The sequence below is a fragment of the Pinus tabuliformis genome, chromosome 3_1 (genome assembly GCF_031772625.1).
Source record: "Pinus tabuliformis cultivar Carrire ecotype Pingquan chromosome 3_1, CPIR1, whole genome shotgun sequence".
NCBI classification, from domain to species: domain Eukaryota; kingdom Viridiplantae; phylum Streptophyta; class Pinopsida; order Pinales; family Pinaceae; genus Pinus; species Pinus tabuliformis.
Genome location: NC_142301.1, coordinates 702983229 through 703003982, shown reverse-complemented (window position 1 = coordinate 703003982; position 20754 = coordinate 702983229). Strand labels below are relative to the sequence as shown.

The following is a 20754-nucleotide window of genomic DNA, read 5'->3' as shown; positions in this document are numbered from 1 at the left end:
TCCACCTTTTAGATTACCAGATTACGGTAATAGTTCACTATTTATTGCCCCTTGGTTTTCTCGAAGGAAATAAGAAACTCAAGTAATCAACTACAAATCAAAGCTGTTTTGTTTTCAATTGAGGTCTTGATACCAGAAAAGCTGCAGCTGATAGCTTCTCTGCTCTCCTGAATCGTTCATAGGCAAATATTGAAGCTAAGCGCACATTCTCAGTCTCTGCCCAATATATTCGATCTTGCTTCTTTGTTAATCTGTATCCAATGGCACCCGTTAACTTTACATCCTTTGCATCCACCTCCCAGGGCAATACCAACAGCTATGTGTATGAAGTGTTTCTAAATCACCGCGGTCCTGACGTCAAGAAAGGACTCGCTACCCATATCTACCATCGCCTTAAAGAACTTGGATTAGCAGTTTTTCTGGACCAGAAAGAATTGCGAGGAGAGAAGTTGGATCCTCAAATCGAAGGGGCTATTCGAACAACGTCTGTTCATGTAGCCATATTTTCACCAACTTATGCTCAATCAAGATGGTGTCTCCACGAGCTCGTACTGATGAGGGAACAGATGTTGAAGTCGGGGTCAACAATAATTCCGGTTTTCTACAAAGTCGAGCCCGTAGATCTTCGGTGGACGCGCGGTGGAGATCGAGTTTATGCTAGAGATTTGGGCGTGCTTGAAAGGAAGAGAGCATTCGATTGTCCGCAACCAAGGTACGACCCCAATACCATAGAAAAATGGAGGAATACTCTTTCTGCTGTGGCAGATATAATCGGTTTTAGTAAGACTCTCCCTGTTATTTGAGTTTTGTACTTTGCTGGCTTCATAGGTATATCACAGATTATTTATGTACATGTTTTTTATTCGTCTGTTGACTGTGATTGTGAATATTATTCAAGGAAGAGTGGTAGCTGGTCCATGAGGTCGTCCAACAAGTTCTGAAAAAAGTTCGCAAACCACCTTTGGACGTCGCTAAATATCCTACTGGCCTCAATCAAAAAATAAAAGATGTGGACAGAACATTGTCACTGCAGCACCAAAGATGTGGGAATTGTAGGTCTTGGTGGGGTCGGGAAAACTTCCCTCGCAAAACAGTTCTTCAACCGAAAGAGATCAAATTACGATCGATCTTGCTTCTTATTTGATGTCAGATCCAAATCTTAACCTTTCCAGCAGAGTAGCCTTCTTAAGGATCTGATTCAATGGAATACACAAATAAACAGCGTTGATGAAGGTATAGAGAGGCTCAAAACAGTTTCTCAACGGGCTCTTATCATTTTAGATGATATTGATCATATGGATCAAATGGATGCATTATGTGGATCGGTTAAAGATACCCTGGCTAAACAATTCTTCAACCGAGAGAGATCAAGTTACGATCGATTTTGCTTCTTATTTGATGTCAGATCCAAATCGATCTTTACCTTTCCTGCAGAGTAGCGTTTCTGAAGGCATAGAGAGGCTCAAAACAGTTTCTCAACGGTCTCTTATCATTTTAGATGATATTGATCATATTGATCAAATGGATGCATTATGTGCACCGGTTAGAGATACCATTCATGTAGGTAGCTTAATTTTAATTACATCTCGGAATAAGGATGTACCTACAAGCGCAGCTTTTGGAGAGTCATCCATTTACACACTGAAAGGTCTCAATGGAAAGCACTCGCAAGAGCTCTTTTGCTCGCGTCAACTCCGTCCCGTTGTAGGATTTCAGGAAGTGGTTAAAGAGTTTTTGAATGTCTGCAATGGTTTGCCACTATCGCTTAAAGTGCTTGGGGTGTTTCTTCGTGGAAAAGATTATTTCTAGACCAGGAATTCGTCAACGTTGCCATTGACATTGATACCGATCGAAAGATGGTAAGCATCTTCATTAGGTGGCAGTGTTTACACCAGTATAAATTTATTTTAAATAGGGATTTAATATGGATCTAACATGAGTTGAGAGGGATTTAATGCATCATACTAAATTGTAAAATAAATCTTTCGCCTCAATCATTTAGTTTCACATTATACTGAATTGTAAAATAAATCTCTCCACTCAATCATTTAGTTTCACTGTATTATAATTCTTTCACTGGTGAAGCTTGACATTGGCATTGGGCACATTGAGAAGTGGGTCTTGCGGAAGGCATTCTATGAGCAAAATCCTTATCTTCCCAAGGCTCCATTCTCATCATACGATCATATTTCGTTGTCATAAAACTCTCGTTCCCTATCTGAGTTTTATCCCTTCTAATTTCCAGGTCGTGTGAAGAATTTGAATTTTAACACCACTAGGTCAATTTGTTGTGGTATTGCAGCACATTCTATAAGACAGATGGAGCAATTCAACGATGGGGTTGGCTACAGTTGGACTGATGGCTTAGAATCACAAGTGGCAGAGCATGTTAATCACTTGCCTTGGCATTCTTTGGTTTTGGCCTAATATCATCCTCGACTGAGCGTAATGCAGGTGCCGATAAAGTCCCCGGGCATGGTAGCGTCGATATATCCGACCATATGCGAATATAGGACGTCAGTGTAGCCTCCCCCGAAGTGGTGATCAAAGGTTAAGTTGTTAAAAACAGAGACCAGAGGTCGCTGGCCGACATGGGCGAGTTCCGGTCTCATTTGTATAGACTTGTGTATGTAACCATCTAAATCTATGGGTTTCATTGGTATCGACTGGTGTAGATAACGGTATTATCTCTATGCACGAATGCCTGGGAAAGAGCAAACGTTTATCATGGGCAAGGGCTTGTCATGTTGTATTTAAAATGATAATAATAGAAATTATAAAAATATAGAAATTACCAAAAATAAATAAGCTTTAATTATTGATTTACAAACCTTTTTTATTATCTAATTACTTATTTGATTAAATATCAAGTCTAGTTTTGTTTGAGATTCCATTAAGTGTTTAAGAGTAGTTTTGTTTGGGATTCCATTAAGAGTTTAAGAGTTTTTTTCCTAATGGAGGAAACCAATTTTACAACCAATTTTGTTTATAGTGTGTGAGTTTCAATGTTGTGTTTTATGTATATGTAAGTAAAAATGAACACTTCAAGCTATGATTTATTCTCTTTTAATTGCATGGCTAGAGGTTAAGAGTAATATATTGAATTTGATTATCCTCATTTATCTATTTAGTCATGAGCATGAATCATCATAGATTTGTAATCTATTGAACCTTTATGCACTTATCAACTTAATTAATGACCTAAGAGATATAAGCTAAACACAATTATTAGATTTCATACCCAAACATGCTTTAAATTTATAGTAGTGCGTCTTACTTAGAAATAGAAGCCCTTCCAAAATGCTTTTATGATATTTTGCTTTTAGGTAATCCCTTATCAACCTGAAATACTTATAGTTCTTGAGTATTCTCACTTTTTAGAATCATATTTTGAACTTTGACATATAACATCATCCTAAGGAAAACCATGAAATGATGGGGTGTGGATTCTATTTTGAAACAAAAATGCATTATAAAATAGTCACATGTCTCATTGAGTTGCTCCCTTTAGAACTAGATACATAAGTAATATTATATATTGTCCCTAGACCAAACATTTCCATAACCATAAGTCTTGTTAATATCCCACCATACCTGGCAAGTAAAAGGACATAATATAGCAAGATGTAGGATGGTTTCTTCAAAAAATTTACATAAAATTAAATAACTAGGTCCATGTACCTATCCCTTCTGAAGTAGTTCCCAAGTGAATAGTCCATTACTCAAAGGAAGCCACATGTGTATGATAGATATTCAAGAGTCCTTATCTTCCAGAGTTTATACCATCATGACTTTGAGTCTTTCCTTTCCCCACAATGCATAACAATATTACCAAAACTAGTTGTACAATCCCCCAACCTTGTTCATTAACTAGCCCAAAAAATGCATTGTGTACTTGATATGAATATGGCCCTTTTTCAACTCCAAATATGAATTCCATCAATTTGAAAATTTTCCTTAATGGCCTAATGTTCTATCGAACAACCATTTTTAATGCCATATAAATTTAGGATCCCGATCAACTATTTGATTTAAGGTAAATTGATCTTGAATGTAAAAGTTGAATTGTCTCTTTGGAAGAAAGTTACCATTCTCATAGCCTAATATGACATCAACTCCAATAATATTAAACCTTCTGTTACTATCCTTCCAGGGTAGAAACTGGCAAATAATGGGAAAGGTTAAAACTATGGATTTCTAATTATTAGCGATGTTTTTAACATTCTTTCTATCACTTCTAATCCATTCCAAGAGCAATATTAGAATGATGTATTTCTACACAATTAATATTTTCCATAGAATTTCTATAGTGACAAAATTCTAAAGGATTTTGCTACGTAGAGCATTTCCAAATAGATGAATATGTTAGGACCCCAACGCCCTTCACTCTTTGGTGGAACTGAGGTTTATCATTTAAAAAGATCATAACCTCCCTACTCTAAGTTCCTGTTCTAGGGGAATTTGAAATATGTTTTCCTTAATTTCTCAAGAATCCCCTTGGGAATGTGCACTAAAGAGTGCCAATATACTTGAATTTCTTCCGATATAGCCTTAAGTAGAGTCAATCTCCCTCCCTGAGACAACCACTTGTTGCACCATAAGTGTATTTTTCTCTCATTTTTTCCAATAATCTAATGCCAACTATGTTTACCACCATTTGGTTTCAGAATGAAGCTAAAGTATTTGAGGAAAGCATCTAAATCAAATTTATTTATGGAAACAATTGCCTGAAAAAATCTTGTACCTCTTCAATTATATTATTAAAACTAATTATAGATGTGTGCACATTAATTTCCATTCCCATGGCCTTCCAATACAAATGAAAAATCTATTGTAACATTTTCCCTTCTGCTCGAGAACCATTAGTGAAAAGTAATACATCATTGATAAATAAATGATGAGTAAAATGTTATTCCCCTCTTATTCTAACGCTTTTAATAACTCTCTTTCTGTTGGATTTTACAGATACTAAAATAGTATCTGTAAATCATCGAGATTGGACCACCAAGCTTCTGGAATCCTTATGGGCTTATCAGACAAACTGGCGCAACACTACTCGCTATTCACTTTATCAACTCATTTTTGGTAAGGAACCTATATTTCCAATCGAGTTTGAAGTTAAGACTCTTAGAACTGCCAAGGAAATCAGATTGGATCTCACGGAAGCACAAAAAAACACTTATAATAACTCAATGAACTTGATTAAATTTTCCTTCTTACCTTACAATGCATTGCCATAGTCCAACAACAATGAGTTAAATGGCATGATCAGTTTATTAAAAGGAAAAAATTTCATAAATGGGATTGAGCGTTGTTATATGACTCCAGATTCCAAGACTTTCCAGGTAAACTCCAAACAATATGGCTTGGCCCTTACGAAGTTACTGAAGTTCATGACAATGGAACGATGTGCCTTACTACAATTGATAATTTTGGCATTTCTTTCCTTACTAATGGGCATCAAATTTTTTTGTATCACCAACCACTTACACAAGAATATTTTCTTCACAAAGTTGATAATGACACAAATTTGCATGTTGTAGTTGATCAAGGAAATGTCCCCGTAGTCACAACCAGGTAAATTTCTTTCGAAATCTTTTGCATTTTGTACATAACATAAATAATTTTATTTTGTTTTATTTTTTATGTTAAATATGAAAAAATAACTGATATTTTAATCACAATTGTTTCCTTGGTCACAATCGTTAATAATTGATTATTGGTTTTCCATGACTAATTCTTTATAATTCTACATAGCAAGGATACCAATTTTTTAGAAATTCAGCATTCTAACTAATTTATTTTATTTTTTCTCTCTAATGATATACTTGATGCAACTATTATTTCCATCCATCTATTATTCGTAGAAATATTTGCATGCCTTTATTTTGCTTGAACCTTCTATGTATTATAATAATTAGAGTTATCATTACATCTCATGATTAATAAATATCTCAATGATTCTCTCACATGTCACAAATACCCTCGCTTTCTATTTTTATTTTTTACGATTACCCTATTACGCTTCATTAATATTACAATATCCTCTAATTGTGTCAAACCTACCAACCTATTAAAAACTAATTAACAACCACAAACAACCTTCAATTCAATTGGGGGGGCAAGATAACACTGATATATGATTTTTTATTCAAAATTTTAAAATATCATTACATGTCATGATCACTGAGTCTTTATACTATGTGCATAATTACTATTAGTATATATTTTGAATTCTATTGTTTCAAGCTGCAAAATTGCATCTTGTCGAACAGTAAAAAAATAGGTGACCATTCGGTTTGATATGAACCTACTCAATTACAGGCCTTGGAGCAGGTGTGCAACATTTTGATCCAAGTTGGATGGACGGAATACTTTGAACGATTAAAGGGCTTTGATAACAAAGTAGCATTATAATTCACAAGGAATGTCGACAATGGCATAGTAATGGTAAGAAACACAAACATACAAGTGAGTGAAGGTGCAATAGCGGAAGTAATAGGTCTTCCGACAGAGGGAGAAAAATGGCACGAGATACAAACTTCGCTCCAAAACGTAGCCCTCTTGTTTCTAAACACTAGTGAAGAATTGGTTGGGAAAGGAAAGGGGTATAAGCCCAATTCATTACCGAAACTGTGGAAAGAATTAGAAGGTATCATCTAGTGATATATTACCTGTGACGAAAGGTATGATGTGGTGAGGGGATGTCATCTCAAATTAATGGAATCCCTAAGGTGAAAGGTAACTCTAAACCTTCCCTACTTTCTCAATTAGTTGTTGCATGAGACCGCTGCTAGGTTGAGAAGATCTAAAGACCAAGTCTGGGTCGTCAGTCACCACAGACTTATCAGATTATTAATCATAATAAGTCTCAATCAAGCTCAACAGACTTGGGAAGGGTTCCTTCGAAACCCTGACGCTGGCCAAGACATTCCTTTAGGAAATGAAACATTTATTGAAACATCTGGGAATGTTTCATTTAGTAATGAGCAGCTAGAAAAAGGCAATGAGGATAATTCGAATGAAATTTTAGTGACAAAAAATACTCCACGGGGAACTGCAAAAACTTTAAAACCTAAAAAACTCAGTAAAGCGAAGAAAAGAATGAAATATGTTCTAGCTTCACCAACCAAGAAAAGAAGAAGGTCAGCTAGGCTAGTTAAGCAAGGTAAGAGTTCTTTGAATCCTCTTGAGTATTTACCAGAAGGAAATTCGACCCAAGATTTCTCTAATGCAGAAGAGATGCACCGGGAAACCCTTGGAGAAAAATCAACTCAAGATTTACCAGCCCCGAAATAGACAAAACAGGAAATAGAAATAACTCAAGCATTAGAAGGAATAGAGTGTTTATTGGAAACTGTGAATTTAGGAGAAGAAATGACCAATTCATTGGAAGAACCTGTAGCTCATCCTAAAAACCATTTTGACAAGGGGACTTCACCTAATTCACCAGTTGCAACCTCTCCCGTTAATTATTTAGCTATTGTTACTTTGGAATCAGATGAAAACCATGAATCTATTCCTTTCCAAGAGTATTCTAGATATTTTGTTGCTACTATATTGGAGTCCTCCTCTCTGGAAGATATGGCTCAACAATCCCTCCTTGAAGATCTGGTTGGTGAAGGCCGAGATGGTGGTACTGATTTTTCAGTTGAATCTCAGGTTGATCTTCCTGACAAAGACTTACTGAAATCTACAACTGATGTAATGACAATGGAAGTTGATAATTCATTGACTGACCTTTTGACAGTCGAATCTCCTCAAGAGATTATTATTGAAAAATCCGAGATAATAGTTGATTTTTCTTCTCCCTTTTCTCCAACAACCTTGGCTAGCAAATTTGTTTAGAAGACTATAAGTACCATAGTTGTGAGAAATAAAGAAAAAGGTAAATTTCATGAGGAGATTGATAAATTGAAAGAAGAAAATAAGAAATTTCGAAGGAAGATACGCCATCTAACAAATTAGCTGCATGGTAGTAAGAAGTTTCATAAAGGTCATGTGAGGAAGCTTAGAAGAAAGAAGGAAACTCAAGAGATTGAAACCCAGAATGATCTCACACTTATCTCTAATGAAGCAAGTACCCAGGTAGACTTTGTTCTTGTATTTACTAAAGTAGGAACTCAGACTGATTCTAAGATACAGATGATTGATGTTCCTCCTAGTCTCGTTGAAGTAGAAACTCAAATAGATCCACCATATAACCTTATTGATAGAGGAGTAAAAATAGAGGATGTGCCTCTTTATACTCCCTTAATTGTAGAAGTGTCCATTTAAGTCTTGCACAAAACTATGGAAAGATAGCAAGAGGCTATTGCAAGATACCAGAAAGAAGCAGTGCCTCAGAAGGAACATCATGAATTGCTTCAATGATTCAAGGCACTGACAACAACATAGGATGAGACTTGTGTGTAACTGAGATCATCTGAGAAGAAAATAAAGAAATTAAAGTATTGTCTTAATAAGGCTTCATAGAAAACTAAGGAAATATGCCCATTTATTCAGATGTCTTGGCATATAGGTCCCCAACCTAGAATGATGCATTGTATTTACTTGAGAAACATTTGCTGCTCAAAGTTAAAGCTATAGGGTCTAGACAACTATATGAGTTTAAAAATCTATTGGATTTCATTATTACTTTCCATAAACATGATGAGTACACACATTATCTTCTGTGTGAATTATATATGCATAATTCCTTTTTGGAAGAACATGTGGAAGAAAATGTTGTTCCATTTATTGGGGACATTCAGTTTGAGGCCTTCATATCGTTTATTAGGAACTAGGTTATATGGCAAAAAGTGTATCACACCTTCTGGAGGAGAGAGCGTGGTCTTGATCTTTGGGTCAAAGGGGAACCTAATAACCCTTTTCGCATACAAATTTGTCATGGTATCTTCATAGAAAAACGTGTTGTTGCTTCTGCACTCGCACAAATTCATGATGATGTTTTACATTCAAGATTGGAATATTTGGAACATATCAAGGATGAGGCTCTTCCTGGAGCTAACATGAGATGGCAGGCATCATCTAATGAAATAAAAAATAGAGAACCCTTTGGCTACCATAATTTTCAATATGCCATGTCTAGAGTACAAGACTATGTTCACGTATTGGAAAGAGGTATCAATTAGATAGGGTGCAGGTATAGATGTCCCATGATCTGGTGCCCCTAATCTTTTTATAAATCTGACAATGATTTATCAAAGGTAGGTAAGTATGTGGCCTTTCAAGAACTCAGAAGTAGGAATGGCTTCAGACATAGATGAGAGGAATCTTATGAATCTTATTCCATAACTGCCTTACATGTTAATCATTTATTTGCATGAGGTCATGCAAAAAGGTCAGTTGGGGGGTGATGTTGGGCCTCATAATTGTTATAATTTCCTTACCTTATTCCTTAGTTTTTATATTAATTTCTATGCCTTTCTTGTAATTCAAATACGATAACTTATGAAGTATGGATTATAGAAGTGTTTTATACATATTTATTATTTTATTAACTTTGTGAACGAATCTGACCACTAAAGCATTAATTACTTACGATTGGATCCTTAATTTGGACAGGAATCTATTAATGAATTGGCACCCAATGTTGTTTCGTGGAATGATCATAGGAGATCAGATAGATTCAAGCTCTTTAACCTTGTTTAGAGTAAATCAGTTAAGCACAGGCTTCCCACTTGGTCATCCAGATATATTAAGACCTCTTGTAACTTAAAATGAGCATCCTAAGAATCTTCATATTCTCAGGATCGCTCTTTATCAGAAATTGATTCATTATTCTTATATTTTATCGACATAGTATAAAAACTTGACATTGATCCTCGAAAGGGGTTGTTCGATTGTAATATTATTTTGATATAAGTTCATACCTGAGAAGGCATTGCTTGTAATTAACTCTCTGTAAATGAATGGAAGCGTTTATTATTCAAATTTAATTTGTTGTGTTGATTTCTTCTATAAGGAAGTTCGATTCTGGTGATTTGGGTCCGATCCTAGAAGCAAAATTGTTTATACCTGTACTGTTAAATTGGTGCTTGGTTCTCTTGTTTTAGTTATTTAATTTGTGTAATTTATTTTAGTTTATTGTTACTCGCTCATTAAATTACATGCTCTATTTTAAATAGGATTTCTAGAGATTGTTACAAAGTAGAGTTTCTTTATTTAATTCATTAGGAGTATCGTCATTTCCTACTGTTTATTATAGAATATCATAGGATCTTTATCTTGCATACTCAATTTCTTTCGGTGATGTGATTCGTAGTGTTGTTTTTCCATTCTATAGTTGTTGTTCCCTAAGTAACAACTTGATGCTTGATAGGTTTTCCATTGTTGTTTCCTTCATAAAGTATTTAGAAGTTGATGTTTTGAATTGTTTTCTTAAATTAGAAAATTCATTACATATTGATTCCTTTAACATTGCAACTTTTCTTTTCAATAGGGTAGCAGTAATTAGTCATACCATCATTTCTCTTGCATAAATTGTGCCGATAACCTTAAAATCGAAAAAAGAAACCTCAGGTTGACGATTTGATGTGCAATAGTTAGTTGGTCCTTTAGGAAAAATTAATTGGCTCAACAGAGAGGTAGGGAGGTGAGTGAACGAATGAATTTGTAGAATATGTTCTATATACATGGTTCTCTTGACTATCTAGAGTCCTGCAAAAGAAAGATGTTAGAAAAAGTAGTGTAAGAACTCCTTCCTTGTGTTTTATTTCTCTTTTTTCTTTTTGTGTGTGTGTGTGTGTTTGTTTGTTTTGACACATGTAGAATGCCTCTGTAGAGGTTTTCAACCTACATGTCTTCCCTAGGCACCTCAAAGGAGGTTTTCACCTGGGGATATTTCATCTTATTTTTCATTTCCTTTTGTTTTTTTTTTTTTTTTTGGGCTGCCTCAGAGAGGTTTTCAACCCTAGAGTTGGCCTTAGATGCCTCATGGAGGTTTTTTTCTAGGCCCTTTTATTTTTTTCTTTTTTTTATAAGTTTTGTGGAATGAGGGTTGTGAGCCTCCCAATCACATGCAATTCATTACTGATTGAATTAACAAATTCTTCCTTGGACATAGGAATTTTATACAACTTCAACCTGTAACCATTGACAAGTATGAGAATACCTTCCTCATAAATTGTTCTGATTTGGACAGACCCATACTCATGATACCTTTCTACTAGATAGGGACCCGACCATCTTGTCATTAACTTTCCATTGAAATCCTTGAATCTAGAATCATACAACACGACCCAATCTCCTTCTTTAAAATTCTTCTCCCTAATGTGTTTGTCATGCCAAATCTTCCTTTGTAGTTGGATTACCTTAGTGTGTAGGAGAGCTTGTAGTCTGAATTCATCTAAATCATTAAGTTGGAGCAGCCTCTCCTATTGTGATGTAATGAATTTCATGTCTAATTGAGCTTCCATCCTTAAGGTGTTGTATTCGAATTCAATAGACATCGTGTCCTTCTTCCCATAAAATAGTTCAAATGGAGTGAATCCAGTGGTCGTCTTCCATGTGGTGTTGTAGGCCCAAGTGGCTTCTACAAGTGTATATGCCCAATGTTTTATGATGTTGCTAACAATCTTGCTTAGAATGTTCTCCAATTCTTAGTTTGTGACCTTCACCTGCCCATTTTCTTGAGGATTATAGTAAGTTGATGTCATGTGCTTGATGTGGTGCTGCTTCATGAGATCTTCAATCAGATTTGAGGTGAATTGTGCTCCTTGAATAGTGACTAACTCCCTTGGAAAACCAAACTTGTAGAAGATGTTATCGCATAAAAAATCAGCCACCTTCTGCTCATTTTTTGCCTTAAGTGCCTTTGTTTAAGCCCATTTAGTCAGGTAATCAGTGCACACAATGTTATACTTCTTTTGTCCTAATGGGGGTTAAATAGGTCCAATTAAATCCATGCCCCACTTATCAAATGGCTCTAGGGTCAATTGAGGTTGTAAGGGAGTTTCATCCTTCAGTGTGGGATTACCCATCCTTTGGAACTGATCACACCTGGTGGTGTACCTCCTTGCATCTTGATGTAAAGTGGGCCAATAGTAACCAACTTGTTGAAATTTTAAGGTTATCCTCTTAGTAGAAAAGTGGCCCCCACAAGGTCCATCATTGCATGCTGAGAGGATGTCAAATACCTCCTCTTCCCTCACACATCTCCTTAGGATTAGATTTGGTCCCAATCTAAAAATATTTCCCCCAATCCAAGTGAGTGGGGCACTTTTCTTGACAATATTTCTTTTCTCCTTGGATGAAATATTAGGAGGGAACCTCCCGGCAACCAAGTAGTTGGTTATGTCAGGAAACCAAGGAGAAAGCACCAAGATGGAAAAGAGGTGTTCACCTGCAAGTTGATCATTTACCATCTCCTCATTTTATGTAGGTAGCGTTAGTCTTGACAAAAATATTGCAACCACATTTTCTTTCCCTGGTTTGTCAATAATAGTTAAACCAAATTGTTGTAATAATAAAAACCATCTAATTATCCTATCATCGGCATCAGGATTATTCATTAAATACTTAATGGCTACATGATCAATGTGAACAAAATTTTGATAACCAGTGACATAGTGCCTAAACTTGTCCAAAGAATGTACCACAACCAAAAGTTCCTTTTAAGTGATTGTATAATTCAACTCAGCTTTAGAAAGGTTCTTACTAATGAAATATATAGCATAAGGCAATTTATCTTCCACTTGTCCTAAGGTCGCCCCTAGAACTTTGTCTGATGCATTTGTGTGTATATGGAAAGGTTATGCCCAGTTGGGACCCCTAAGGATGGGTGTAGTGGTCAAATTTTCTTTCAACACTTCAAGGGCCTCTTGATAGTTGTTTGTCCAACACAAATCTGAATATTTAGCTAGTAATCCAAACAAGGGTGAAGTCAGTTTAATAAAGTCTTTAATGAACCTTATATAATACCTAGCTAATCCCAGGAACCTCTTGACATCTCTTTGATTTTGAGGGATAGGGGCCCTTTTAATGATGGAAATTTTGTTTGGGTCAACATGTATCCATTACTTGGATATAGAGTGGCCAAGGACAATCCATGTATTCATCAAAATTTCACATTTCTCGGGATTCAATGACAGATTCATTTCAATGCATTTCTATAAGACTTTGCAAATATTAGAGAGAGCTTCCTAGAAGTCACATCCATAAGGAGTGAAGTCATCCATGTTTATCTCAACAGTGTCATGAACAAGTTCAAAAAAGTTACTTAGAACTTCCCTCTAGAAAGTAGTAGGGGCATTGCACAGACCGAATGGAAGGACCCTATAAGAAAAGGTACCCCAAGGACATGTGAATGTGGTATTATCTTGGTCCTCAAGGCTGATTCGTATTGGTTGTATCCACTAAATCCATCTAGGAAAGAGAAGAATTTATTCCATGCAAGGCCATCTAGGACTTGGTCAATGAAGGGAAAAGGAAAATTGTCCTTCTTTGTAGCCTTGTTAAGTTCTCTATAGTCAACACATCCTCCATTTCCCATTTTTCTTTGGGACTAAAATGAGAGGGGACACCCACTCACTATTGGAAATGGGACATATGAACCCCGCATCTAGTAGTTTTTGTAACTCTTCTTTCATTATTAACTTAAGAGTTGGTTTCATCCTCCTCTGGGGTTGGCACACAAGCTTTCATCCCTCTTTGATGTAAATATGATGAGTACAAATTGAAGGATGCACACCTTTCATCTCCTTATAATCCCAAGAAAAGGTATCCAGGTGTTTCCTCAACACATTGCATAATTGTTATTCCTTCTCAGCTAAGAGAGATGGGTTGATCTTTAAAGTTATGGATGGGCCAATTTCTATAATCTTGGCATGTTCTAGGATAGAGTCAACAAAGAAAAAATCAGTCCAAGGACTACTCTCAGATTCTTTCAACAGTTCATCAACTGGTATGGTAGTCGGAGGATGATTCTGTAAGATATGATCATTAAGGTCATCTTCATCAAGTTTCCCCACTCCTATAACAATATTTAGAGTGCAGACTGGGTAGAGGGATGCCTGATAAAATTATTCCTCTTCCTCATCCTTTAAACATAAGGGTAAATCATGCTCAATAGAAGGTTGGGCAGGAGGATACAACATGAGTTGTTTTGATAAATGTCCATTATTAATAGTCATGTTCCCAACCTTGCAACTAATGTAGGCATCAACAATGGCCATCCAAGGTCTTCCTAGGATGAGAGGATAGCCATTAAACTTGGTTTTGGGCTAGAGAACCAGGAAATCACTGCGGTATTCCCAGGAGTCAATTGGGACCATCACATCCTCAATAGCTCCCTTAGGGGATATTGTGGATCTGTCTGCAAGATGCAGTACTGTAGTGGTATTTATTAAATCCCCTTGGAGGTTAAGATTCGACATGGTTTCCCTGGTCATTATATTGATTACAGCCCCAAGATAAATCAAGGTATTAGGGACCATAATTCCATCAACGTGCCCATCCACTGCTGGGATACCAGGATCCAAGTACTCCGGGGAGATAATCTTCCTAGCATCATATTAGATAGATGTCCAACAACATTTTTTATGGGGGTGTCTCTTCTTCTTCTCCTAGGCCTTTTGAAACATTCCTCCTTAATAATATTGTTGTAAATGGGAACATCTTTGATGGCCTTGAGAAGAGGTATTTTGACACAAAAGTTCTTCAATTCTCCATGAAGTTCATCCTCTTCTGGGTGTGTTGTTTAGGGTGGACCAAATTTTCAGGATAAGGAGGTGGATTAAATTGAGGGGCACTCTCTTCCTTCTCTTCTTCAAGCTCTTCAGGTGGCGAAGCTAGTTGATTACCTGGGAGTACCTCCCCAAACCGAAGGTTGATCTCTTGAATTTTCACAACATAGGCAGGATAGGATGTCTCCCCACTATAGACCTGTTGTGCCTTCTTATTGTTTGGGTTCAAATTAGGTTGAGTAGGAATTTGAGGTTGCTTAGGTGGGGTGTGGTGAGTTATTTGTGGTTGAGGTTGTGGTGGAGGCAGTAAACCAGGAGGTTGGGTTGTCTAAGGCCTCCACCCTTGTGAGGGGTTACCCCACTGGAAAGATTGAGGTGGATATGGATGGAAAGGAGGGTGAATAGGATGAGGAGGATACTAAGGGGTATAAATCCAAGGAGGTGGTGTGGGACATGACGGATGAGTGAAAGAGTACCAAGGCTAAAAAGGTGCATTCTGATTTGGGTTGTAATAAGGATAGTGTCCACCTTGCATGCCTTGTTGATATGGCCGAGGACATTGAGGCCTCCTTTGGTTAATGAAACAGAGCTGCTCTGCACTACCTTCTACCCATTGGTATACAACTTTCATACCTGACAGAGAGGTATATTTGTATGTGGCATGATTTTCTTCACAAACAAAGTAGACTTCTATGACATTCAAAGGGCACTCATTCCTAGGGTGTCTCTTAGTGCATCTAGGACAAAAGATAGCTAGTGCCCTTTCTGCCTCCTCTTGCTTCCTTTTGATTTTCATAATATCCATTTACAAAGAAAAGGTATGCAACATTTCACTTTTAAAATCCTCCAACATACTTCTTATCACATGTTTACTGGTTGTTGTTGAGGGAGAGGAACTGGCCAAGCCTTGGCTAGACCTACCCTTTTTCCTAGTAGCCCTGGAGTGATTCTTGAATACGGTTTTGATGCCATCATAAAGAAACTAGTAGATATATCCTCCAGACATCATGTTGAGGGTTTCCATTACATATTCCCTGATCCCTCAGAGAAGAACTAGCTTGAGTGACTCAGGATCAAGGGTACGGTTGGCCCTCCTATAATTGAGTTGGAATCTTTCCTCATAGTCCTCTAAGGATTCATCAAGTCCAATAATCATCTTAAATATTTCCTCCTTTGTCTCTTTGGACCTACAATAATCCCTGTATTTTTCATTGAAGACTTGTTGTATTTGGGCCCAGGTAGTGATGTTGCCTCTAGGTAATCCCATAAACCAGAGCAAGGTTGTATCTTTGAGGGTAGATGGAAGCAACTTCAGCTTTTGTTCATCAGGGGCGTAGTCATAGTTCTTACATACAACAACTAAATCAAACATGAAGGTGTCAGGATCCTCAAAGGTTAGGCCATGGAAGCATGGAAGGGCAGCAGGGCTCATATTCTTCATTCTAGCCTCTCCATTGGTTTCTCTGATAGGGAAAAACTAATTGTTCCTGTTTTCAGTGATGGTTTGGGTAGGTGAGATAGGTTATTCTTACCCTATTGGTTCTTCAAAAATTTCAATTTTTTCACCTAAAGGGTCTTCTAACTCCCTTGTAGTTAGAGAGGGAAGTTCATAGTCACCGAAGAAGAATGAAGGTTGACTGCTTGAGGGAGTGGGGGTTTTTGGAAATAACTTCCCTTAGTTATCCCTACTCCTATGAGGCATGAAAGAACTAGCTTTGTTTTTAGGATTTTTTCAAAATTTTCAAAATAATAAGATTGATGCAAAACAAAAACAAGTAACTTATAAGTAGAAACAATACCTACTTAGACACCTCCCTGACAACAATGCCAAAAAGTGATGAGCCCTAGTATTGCACCAAGGATGTTGCAACTCCGGAGGGCTTCTCAACTCAAATTATCAACCTGGGGTTTGTACAAACTTAGAGGTGACAATGCTATATGCACAACATGTTAGGTTCTACTCATGTCACCCTCAATCATGAAATCAGATCGAGGTGTTCAAAGACCACTCCTCCAACTTATTATAGTGAAAACTTCTTATGAAAGCATAAATGAGAATGATTCTAACTACAAAGGTGAAAATTGCATTCATTAAATGAAAATGCTAATTGAAATTGCATGAAAGGAAAAGGCTAGTCTATTTGCAAAAGTAAATCATGCTACTCTATTAGAACATTTAATGAAATCAATAAAATACTTGTATGCATCATTTATCTACTCACACTTTCTTTAAAATAAGGAATCCAATCTTTAACACGCATATGAAGAAAATTATTAATTCTAACTCTGGTTTTCTATCTGATGGTTGCGGTGAGGAAAGGATGAGGTTGGAGTAGTCCTAGAGTCTTCCTTAATCATCAAATCACATTTTGCGGTCCATTATTTAACTTAACTATGCTAGGATCAAAGTATGGAGCAAAATTGGTTGAAGAAAACAATGCTACATGTTTGCTACATGAGGTGCTACAAGAGGTCCTGTATTGCTACCGAAGGCCCTGTTTTGCTATAAGAGGGGGTGTACAAGAGCCTTTTGAGAGTAGAAATGGTGTCTTGAAGGCAGAATAAGGTGGATGAAGGTAGGAGGAGGTGAATGAAGGGTGTGGGAGCCCCTTATCCAATCTTAGGACCTCTTATAGGTCTATCTTGCACCAAAGTTGATGCCCACGACGTCCTTCATTTACCTTAACATAGTGACTTCAAAGGAAGATTTGGGAAGAAACGTGAGGTTCCTAGGAGGAAGATGGAAAGGACAAGGTGAATGTAGAAAGGTGTGCCCACCCCTGCAAATCAACACAATTCCTGTAGCTAGTCAAATACATGCATCAAATGACCAATAATGCAGTGAGACAAAGTAACATGGAAAATATGAGTTTAATTTGATTAAACTATATTCTATCCCACAACACTACTCTAATCACCAAGATAATGATACTAACTCCTAAGTTACAAAAAGTAAGCATGCAAAAGGATCACAAACTAACATTTATCCATTTTCAAGAAATCATAAATACATCGTTTTGGATTGTGATTGTAGATATTTTTGAATCACTCTTCCCACAAGAGAGGTGATAGGAAAGTCTACAATTACAAGTTTTTATGATATAACATCTATTGAAACAAGGAAGGAATTGCACTACCTTGAACAAGAACAAGAAATAAGTACAAGAGAGGGACTAAAGCCTCTGGGTTGGGCCCAAAGCCAAGGGGTTCAACCCTCCAAAACTAACTCAGATGTAAATCAATGGTAAACTTCTCATTAACATAAAATAATCATCTCATACATCATATGAAAGTTAAGAATAACAATGTCAAGCACTAGGCTCTCAGTAGCTACTCCTAGCTACAACAAAAAATCGAATCCTAATGAGCCTTTCAACTAGTTTATTTACACAAAAGTAATTGAGGGACAACTCTCTCGAAAGGAGGAATTCTCACTTCCAAAATCTCATAATTTGTGGATTTGGTTCCTTTTGACCTTGTCACGCACTTGGAGTTCCTCGGCTACTAGTGAATTCGAGTTGTTGGTGAGGATGTTTTGATCTAAAACTGAGTTAGGGAGTTAATGAGGTGGACAAACCCCCTATATTCTCTATAGTTGCCTCCATCAAGCCCCTGCATGGTGAATATCTCCAAAAATGCCTCATTTTCTTGAATATCAACCACATTAGGCCACACAATATGACAAACACCCTTTAGTCTTCTTACTAAGCGTATTATGGCTAAAAATGCAAATTAATGTGAGAAAATGAGAGTTTTAAGGGTTGGAGGATAACACAATGAACCTTAAAATGTACCTAATCCCCATCACATACAATAATATCGGAGCACCTGCAATGACATGCACGATTGTTCATCAAATGAGAAATCAAAGACACCAAAGCACAATCGTGGACCCTCGATGGATCCACTAAAAAAATTACACCCATGGGGTTTTCACCCCTAGGATCTAACTAGAACTAGCTAACCAAGTTCTCAACAAAGACAAAATAGATAGACAACTCACGATGCTTCAAATGCCTACCTCATATCCCCTTTTATAGGCTTGATGTACTCTCTAGAAACCATATTTTATTGTTTTCCCTAAAAAAACGAAGGCAAATACCATGGTCAAATATCGCAGTAAATACCATGGGCAGATTTTGTCCATTTTTACCATATCAAGAAAAGGGAATATTACAAATCCTCACACCCCAAGATTACTTTCCCTCAAGAAATCCACATTTATCCATAGAAGACGCATTTGTATAGTAATATAAAGATACCATACAAACCATTATGCTACCCTATGCTTCCCTACTAAACGAACATGAATGGATCCTTCGATACCTAGATCCCAAACAATCCTCTGACCAATGTTGCCATCAATAGATCCACCTAGATCCCATTGCCCCCTAAGTCCCAGGACCTGTGGGTTATGATAACCACTCATCCCTCCATCATTGTCTGTGCCTAAGGGCCCATGATGTGATATGCCCTTGGCTAAGAGTATCCTCTTAAAAATCATCCCATCAATAGAGTACCTACTCATAATATCTCACCAATCCACCCCATGGGAAGAATGAATACTTTCACATGGAACACATCTACTTTGTTGATGTTGCTTGATGCCCAACTCATGTTGCTCCACCTAGTCACTCAACATGATCCATTTGGAAAACTCTTCCCTGCACTCCCCAATGTATAAAAGTGGGTTGGTAGTGTTGCAATCTCTATCTATGTACTCTTGTAGAGGGCTACTCTAGAACTCCCAACTATACTCCTCTTGCTTCCTTGTGAGGGAATTGAGTCATTCCTCAACACTAGACAACTTGAATGCTAACTCGACACATACTCTTATGAGCTCCTCAATTTTCATGTTCTCCTGTAAGACAATGCCTCAGACTGTTTGAATCCTCTGCTTCAAAATCATAAGATCTATCTTGAAATGCTTAATATTTCCCCCAACAATCCTCTCCTAGAGCTTTTGGTGCCCTGTTGAATGTCTCTACATCCATTTGCACTAGATGCCCAACTATCACAAATTCAACTTGAGCCTTTGACCATCTCTCTGGAAATGACCCATCTTGCATACTATGTTTTCCATGTTTCCCCTCATGATCATGCTCATCATGTCGGTTTACTACTACTGGCTCCTTACTTAAGTCTCCTTGAATGTCTTCTCCCTCACCTTCTCCACTTGTGGGGACAATTTTTTGTTCATCCTCTCTGGTTGTCAAACATGGATGCAGTGGTCGACTGCTATCTACACTTGATTACTCATATTCTTCATGGATGTACTCTTGGATATTTATGGAATTAGTAGTACAAGAGTCTACCACATCATTAGGAAGAATTACCTCCTACCTTGCCCCATGTACTTTGTCAAGCTAGTTGATTATCATCAGCTTGTGCTGCAAGTCTCTCTAAATAACATTGTGTTGGTTCTCACCATCTATACTTGAGTGCTCAGATCCTTCATGGGTTCTCTCCTAAAAGCTGATGAACCCAACTACAGATGAATCCCCATGATGTGAAGGAGTCTCCAACTATTCTTCATGTGTTTCCTCCTTCCTATCACCTGGGCATGAATGGTTAAGTTCCCAAGGTCCCTTACAGATAAAGCATAGTCATCTCCTTCTTAGTTTATTCTTGCTACATGTTTTATTTCCTTTGTTCTTGCTTCTTCTATCCATCCTCTTCAACTCTTTCTTAGTCAGCACATTTCTAAGCAATTTTATGTTTTGCATGACAACCTTTTCGACTGGATCATAGGTAGTTAGTGATACAACTAGTTCCTTTCTCCAAAGGGTCAACAATTTGGACCTTAGTATCTTGCAGATGTCAGCATCTCCTTTTAATAACAAGGACACAATATTTTGCATGCTTGTTTGACACAGTTGGGATGAACTAATGTAATGCTGGTGTAAAAGGTCTGGAGCAGTGGAAATATTAAGTCTTCACATTCCAAATTTAACATAAAGGAGCCAATGTTGAACTCAGCCATGAGTTCTAAAATTTTGCGCTGCTGCTAAGAGCTAGGAAGCATCATGTTGTTCAACCCTTGAAGGGTTTCTACTATCAACTACAA

At 37.1% G+C, this 20754-nt stretch overlaps 2 protein-coding genes across 2 annotated transcripts; both read left to right on the top strand.

The window, feature by feature from the left end:
* The first annotated feature begins 260 nt into the window (after nt 1-260).
* Nucleotides 261-803, top strand: LOC149189097 (putative 2' cyclic ADP-D-ribose synthase BdTIR). The gene has a single exon (XM_089410124.1). The coding sequence runs from the start codon at nt 261-263 to the stop codon at nt 801-803; it is 543 nt and encodes a 180-aa protein (XP_089266250.1).
* A 505-nt stretch (nt 804-1308) lies between these two features.
* LOC149189096 (disease resistance protein RPV1-like) lies at nt 1309-1809 on the top strand. The gene has a single exon (XM_089410122.1). It carries the CDS (start codon nt 1309-1311, stop codon nt 1807-1809), a length of 501 nt encoding a protein of 166 aa, XP_089266248.1.
* Nucleotides 1810-20754: the final 18945 nt, after the last annotated feature.

Coding starts and splice junctions, on each gene's coding strand:
- LOC149189097 (XM_089410124.1), top strand. CDS start 261: ATGGCACCCGTTAACTTTACATCCTTTGCATCCACCTCCCAGGGCAAT.
- LOC149189096 (XM_089410122.1), top strand. CDS start 1,309: ATGCATTATGTGGATCGGTTAAAGATACCCTGGCTAAACAATTCTTCA.